At 39.2% G+C, this 7,435-nt stretch overlaps 1 protein-coding gene across 1 annotated transcript; it reads left to right on the forward strand.

The window, feature by feature from the left end:
- Positions 1–2,561: 2,561 nt before the first annotated feature.
- LOC117862816 (uncharacterized) lies at positions 2,562–5,593 on the forward strand. The gene is made up of 5 exons (XM_034746338.2): positions 2,562–2,792; positions 4,139–4,253; positions 4,338–4,427; positions 5,035–5,133; positions 5,240–5,593. Exons 1-5 carry the CDS (start codon positions 2,725–2,727, stop codon positions 5,339–5,341), a joined length of 474 nt encoding a protein of 157 aa, XP_034602229.1. The 5' UTR covers positions 2,562–2,724; the 3' UTR covers positions 5,342–5,593.
- Positions 5,594–7,435: the final 1,842 nt, after the last annotated feature.

Raw genomic sequence — 7,435 nt, forward strand, 5'->3', positions numbered from 1 at the left:
AACAACGAAGCCAAGTACGAAGCATTACTACACGGCCTTCGCCTTGCAATATCACTCGGCATCAAACGACTATTGGTGTACGATGACTCTCTAGTCGTTATCAACCAAGTCAATGACGAGTGGGACCGGAAACACCGCCAGTTCGGGAGCAATCAGCTTGCCCTCTTCTGTCACTTCCGTGATGTGAAGTCTTCCCTCCATTATCTTTGTACGACCTTGGGTCTTATTTCAGTTCGTCGATTCTAAGGGCTAATAGTTCAAGATTCATTAATTAGCACATAGTAATAATGAATATGAAATTATAGATGGGGTAAAACAATGGAAATGATATATACCTCGCCGGAACCTTTCGCCATGGCAAGGTTTTGCTTGGGCTCGGGTTCTTCATTGCCATCAACCAGGTCAATGACGAGTGGGACCAGAAACACGGCGACTCCTCCGGTCCTCCGGTCCTCCCGTCCTCCACAGCAACACCGCCAGCCGTAGCACCAGGCCACCAAGGCCGGTCAGCGTGTGGGACTTTGTGCCATTGCACGAAAACTTCTGATCGTCCACAGGGAAAACCTCTCATCCTCCACAAGGAGGTTTAACATGAATCTATTTTCTATTTTTTTTCTTATTTGAAAAAACTTATATTCTTAAATATTTTAATTTATTTATGTATGAGTGTTTTTTTATTTCAGTGCGTGAGTTTATTGAACGGAGCATCAACATTCTTAAATTAATATCGTGTGAGGCTGTGATTTGTAAGTTTTCTACCCGAAAATTTTATCTTTTGTGCTATATTTCGAACTATTTATATTATGATTTGTTATTATTTCTAGCTTAGGGGTGTTTGGCTCCAAGAGGGCTAAAGTTTAGCCCTATCACATCGGATGTTTAGATACTAATTAGGAGTATTAAACATAGTCTAATTATAAAACTAATTACACAGATGGAGTCTAATTCGTGAGACGAATTTATTAAGCCTAATTAGTCCATGATTTGATAATGTGGTGCTACAATAACCATTTGCTAATGATGGATTAATTAGGCTTAATAGATTCGTCTCGCGAACTAGCGTAGGGGTTCTACAATTAGCTTTATAATTAGCTCATGTTTAATCCTCCTAATTAGCATCCGAACATCCGATATGACAGGGCTAAACTTTAGCCCCTGGTATCCAAACACTCCTTTAATCTTTGAATTTATCGAATTGTAAATGGTTTTATCGAATTGCATAAGATTTTTTTTCGATATACCCTATGGTAAAATCCTAGATCCGCCACTGCGTTCTACCGATCCCAATGGTTGAATGTTACAAAAAGTATTCTTAAATTAGTACTTCAACTTTCTCGATCTCAAGTTGTAAAAAAAAATAGTTGGATGTACGCGGCATCGCAAAAGTTTAATACGCCATATAAAATGTAGTGTAGACAATAATTGCGTCATAAATCATGACATGAAAATTCATCATAAAAGGAGGTTTCTTATCTAAAGAACATGAAAACACAAACGTCGTTGTCCCATTTTAGTAATTTGGAGTAACTAATAGATGGTTAAACTAGACCCCTCACGGATCACTTTATCCGATTAACTTCCTAAACAAAATTTAGGTCACTTTACTTCTAAACTATTTCATTTGGTCCAATTTAGTTCTAATTAGATTCCCTTTTTTCTCCTTGTATAAGTTGAATTTTGTGTTCAAATTTTGTGAGCAGATACAAAATATGATGTCTTATGTTAAAAAATTATACTATTTTTCTTAATTATTTTCATAGGAATATTTAATACAAAATTGATCTAGATATACAAAATTGTAAAAAATTAATCATAAAAAATTGCTAATGTAATTTTTTAACGTAGAGCATCATTTTATAAGTCAACTGGCAAAATTTAAAATTAAAACTCAACTTGTACGTGAAGAAAAAAAAATCTAATTATAGGTAGGTTGGACAAATAAAATAGCCGGTGAGTTTAAATTTTAAGTCAAGTGGATAAAGTAAACAGGTGGGATCCGGTAAACTAACGGAGCAGCCGTACAGGAAACCTCAACAGATGCCTTTGCCTGTGTCTACGGTGAGGGTGCCATTTAAAGGGGTGTTTGTACTAGGTGTTAAACTTTAGCAGTGTCATATCGGATGTTCGGATGCTAATTAGGAGGACCAAACATGATCTAATTATAAAACTAATTGCAGAACCCCTATGCTATTTCGCGAGACGAATCTAGTAAGCCTAATTAATCCATCATTAGCAAATGGTTACTGTAGCACTACATTGTCAAATCATGGACTAATTAGGCTTAAAAGATTCGTCTCGCGAATTAGACTCCATCTGCGCAATTAGTTTTGTAATTAGCCTATATTTAATACTCCTAATTAGCATCCAAACATCCGATGTGACATGTGCTAAACTTTAGCACGGGTATCCAAACAACCCTAAACACGCGTTGGAATTCCCGGACACGGGCACCCACCGAGGCGCTGGCGTGGCACGCTGCCGCTGGTCGCTCTCCCCGAACCCCAACCCGGACGCTTCGGTCTCTGACGGAGCACATGGAAGACTGACTCGACCAGCCAGCCACCCCAACCATCCGGACAAAACACCAGCCCATCCTCCCCGGTCTGCGGTCTCTCTCCCCACCTCCTCGCCTCCCTCCTTCCCCCTCCTCGGGCGCCTCCCGGTCCTCGTTGCCACCGTCGAGAGCGCGCTGGGCTCTAGGGCGGAGAAGGCGAAGCGGCGACCATGGGCTTCATCTCGTTCGTCGGCCGGGTGCTCTTCGCATCCCTCTTCCTCCTCTCCGCCTACCAAGAGTACGTCCCCGCTTCCTCACTCACCCCGCAGATCCCGTCGCGTCGTAGTGTCCCCCAGCTCGTTTGCGAATCGAGCCAGCCCCTTGCGCCGCCGGCTTCTCCGTCGGTTGCCCTCTTCCCGATCTGGTGGCTCGGGTTCCGGCGGGTTGAATCGGAATGTTTCGCGGGGAAGGTGGGATGAGATCCGACCGGTGCGGTGCATTTCTGGATCATGCCGCGGTAGATCCGACGGTTGGGGACTGGGACACTGGCCCAGCGGTGAGTCGTGTGCACAGAGGAACAGAGGGGATTGGATCGGATCAAACCAGATGATGCGTCCATTTGAAATGCGCCGCGCGACTTGTCATGATGTAGGCTTCGCTGGCGTATCTGTAGTTCACTGCAGCTGCGTGCCATATCCCTGATACGCGAGTACAAATTAGTGTATGTGTGGCTGCTGTGTTGACCATATCCTGATTATCCTTTGTGTTGTCCGTGCCGCGTTTGAGCTGAATCGCATCGCAATTGGCTATGCTCTGGGCAGCGCTATGCGCTACTTGCTAACCGAGCCTGAGCCGTCATCCCATTATCCCCTCATTCTACTAGCATTGTGAGTTTGCACTACTATTACTGCATGCACCCTGAACCGGTTTCCATTTCCAGAATAATTAACTATAGTGTGGGCAACCCCTGCACCTTATACAGGTACTAAAAGTTATACGAGTTATTAGAGGCAGGTTGTGTAAGTGAAAATTCGGTTCAGTTGATAACGTTTTAGTTAAGTTGGTTGTGGCCATATCTTTTCAGTTTGAGATTACGGTGTCCAATAAAAAAATTCAGTTCACTTCAGTTACATGGTTCTGGCCTTCTGATTAAGGCATTAAGCATCGAGAAAAAGTTAAGTGATGTATACCTGTAAACTCATTGCTCCAATAGTGTTGCTCAATCAGATATTTGCATTATTGAAGTTATAAACTTACTAAATATAAACTGGATACATGGTTTACGAAGTTGATGCGAATTTCCTTTATTACTAGTAGATTGCTTATTTCTCCATTTGTTTGCCCTCCAAAAAAAAACATAGCATTGATAAAGTACAATGGCAGTAAGACCTTACCCCATAATTATTAGCCTTGGTATCTTTTTATCATCAAGGTGCATTGGCAGTTTTTGTTTGGACCATCACAACTATTGGTTCTTCACAATGATCTTGAGCACCAAAGTTATGTGCACTTTATGTTCTCCAATCCCTAAGATACTTTAGAGATTTCTCTCTTTTGGTTGTTACACAATTCTTTTTGTTCTTTTGGCGCACAATTTTTTTATGTTGATGCACTAAGGAATAATTATTTCCCATCTACGTGCAGGTTCATTGAATTTGGAAATGATGGTGGACCAGCGGCAAAGGCCTTGAAGCCAAAATTCAATCTCTTTATCAAGCAAGTGTCCAAGAATACTGGATTGGGGGTGCCGCATGTTGATGTAGGAATGCTGTTTTGATTTATTTCCATTCTAACTTTTTCAGAACCTATTCAATCTAGTTGTATTTACCTTCTTTGTTTGCAGATAAAAACTGTCATTGCTGCTACCATGTTTCTTAAAGGCTTTGGTGGGCTTCTGTTCATCTTCAGCAGCTCATTTGGAGCTTTCCTACTGGTGAGTAACTAAGTATTGTTATTCTGCTGGAACCATGCCAAATGTATCATGATAGAGGGCTTATAGATGTAATCGCAAAAAAAAAGGGGCATACTAATGATGGTACCACCTAAATGTTATAGAGGTATCATTATCATGTAGTTTATGTAATTTTGCGCAAATTTCTCTACATTTGGTGATTCCTAACATCATTTATGCCTAGCATTTAGGTTTGTAGCATTATACGTTAGCTTTTGCAAGATCCTGTTCTTACCAAGGTCTTAGCATCTGGAAATGGAAGGCTCAACAGAATGTTTATGATATACTTCATAGAGTTGATCCACTTGACAGGTCCTTAGGTATATGATGGATTTTTGGAGGGGTGTAACAGCTGATCCACTCTAGTGCAACCTGTATTATATAATTCTTACGTCAATTTAAAACCTTGGATATATCCATTATCAGTCATCAGATTTATGTATGGCGTAGTAACTAGGGTGGAATTGTTTTTATTCTGATGGTAGAATGATTATGTGTGTATTCTTTCACTTGTGTAGTTCTATAGCTGTTTTAGAATTCCTGACTCATTTAGTATGATGCAAAATTTTGATGTTGTTCATCTATGCAGTTTATTTACTTGGCATTTATAACCCCTATTGTGTACGACTTCTACAATTATGAAATGGAGTCAGCACAATTTGTCCAGCTGTTCTTCAAGTTCTCACAGGTTTGTGGCCTGCTACCGTGCTGCTTAACTTACAAAAGAATTAATTTCAAACTATTCCCACAGTAGTTGTTAATTGTAACAAGTTCTGCACTTCATCCCCTGTCAGAACTTGGCATTTATTGGTGCCCTGCTTTTCTTCCTGGGAATGAAGAACTCTATTCCAAGAAGGCGCTCCAAAGGAAGGACAGCAAAAACCAAGACAAATTAAAGTCGGCAATTGTAGGATGGGAGGCTATTAAGCTCCTTATGTTTGCATACTATACAGAAGTAGATGCCCCACTTTTGTTCTTGGTGCGCCAATTGAGTTGTGAATTGGGGGGGACTTACAGAACTTAGCATGTAGGATATTTAAGTTGTCTTGCACAATTCTATTTTGTATGTCGCCATGTGTTTTTTATGTCATGATACATTTTGCTACAAGAACTGCTTTGGCAGTGAAAAATCGAAGTTACATAGTGTCTTTCTGTGTGTGCATGCATGGTGGTGAAACTTTGGAATTGCTCCATCTCGCTCTTATGCATGTACTCGATAAGGGCAATCCGGTGATGTTAGGTTCAATTTGTCTGCACGACATTTATATCCGTGAAACGAAAATGCAGAGTAATTTGAAAGCTTTACCATATTTGTTGTACACAGTTGTGTTCCATACGTGCTTTGTGTTGTGAGTTACTTCGAGAGAGGACTGTGTCTGTGTCTGCTGTCTTCGGGTTTTCTCCGTGAAACGTCGCCGCACATGATTGAAACATGAAAGAACAGACATGGCACTATGGCAGAGAATCACTTCCGAGAATGTCCCTGCAAATTGCTGTTTGGCAAAGCTACCCGTAGATTCACCTCAAGACATCCTCAAGTTGATCGAACAGCTCTCCATTGACACTGAGTTTATCTTATTGGTGCTAACAAAATTAGGGTACATTTACAAAACTTCATTGATCTTTCTAGCCAAGTTTCACGTGACGTCAATTTGATTGTTGATGATCATAGAGAGGAATATTGATAACTATCACATTAAATAAGTAAAACTATGAAAATATATTTTACTTACGACAAACTTTGTAGATATTATGGTTGTTGATGATCTTATAAAAGAGGGATTGTTGATTATTCTATAGAATCTTTTAGGATAGTTTGACTTAGGTAAAATTGTATAACCACCCCTATAAACCACTTCAAGTTTGACATTGCCCCCATAAGCACCCCTATGCACACCTAGTGTGCGCAAAACTTAACCGAATTGACCCGTTTTCAAAAATACCGAGCTGCCAATGTGGTCTTTACCAAATATAGATACTTTTAGGAAAAATCACCCTACTGTTTTGGCATTTTGTAACCATCAAAATGTTCTTTTACTTATTGCCTTTCAAAAAGCCTATGCAATTACATGATGAAGGTTGAAGAATGAAAGATCCAATTAGTTTGCTACCACAACTTGTCGAAAATTTGACGTGTCTAAGGGCTTGTTTGGTAAAGCTCGATCTGATTCTGATTCTTTATGGGAGCTAATTATCTGGGAGAATTGATTCTTGTAGTTGAAAGTGATCCTTTATGATTCTTCAAGATAAACTTTATGAAGAAAATGATTATGTGCAAGAAGTGAATCAAGAGAAGCTAGTTTTTTTAGACTCTCGGTCCCTTAGTTCATCTGAGAGATCACTCCACAGAATCAGCGTAAAATCACTTCTCTCTAAAAAAAACTATTTGGTAGAGCTTCTCCTGGATTTAGCCGAGAAGTTGCTCTAAGAGCTCCGGCAAACATGCCCTAAGATTAGGCAAGTTTGATTAGCTAAGCAACTATTTAGTCATTGTAATAGTTGAAGCAAGAACTCAAAAAAGTATAACAAGATTCTCTTAGAGTGCCAAAAGATTTGAAAAGGTCCAAATTACCACCCTAGGTAAACTATTATTTAGTTTATTTTGCCTCTATACCTGTGTTAATAAATCCAATTTATCCTTTTATAAGAATTTTCTTTTCTTCCTACTCCATGCTATATTTATATTAAATTTTTCTTAGATGGTAGCAACACCATAAAATATATTAAAAAATAAATTAATTAGTTTTCATTATTATTCTAATAGGCTATAACATTATAATAACAAAATAATCAATGAGTACAAATTTGCATGACAAAAAGGATGAAAATTTCAAAAAATATTTTAAAAGATAAGTTATGATGTCCATTGTTACCCTACAAAATTGAAGTTAGAAAACTCTACTTATGTATGAAAAAATGGATTAAGGGATAAATTGGATCAATTGACATAGTTGTGAAATTGACAATGGTAACTTGAGGAGTAATTTGTT

This window comes from Setaria viridis, chromosome 7 (assembly GCF_005286985.2).
Source record: "Setaria viridis chromosome 7, Setaria_viridis_v4.0, whole genome shotgun sequence".
Classification (NCBI taxonomy): Eukaryota; Viridiplantae; Streptophyta; class Magnoliopsida; order Poales; family Poaceae; genus Setaria; species Setaria viridis.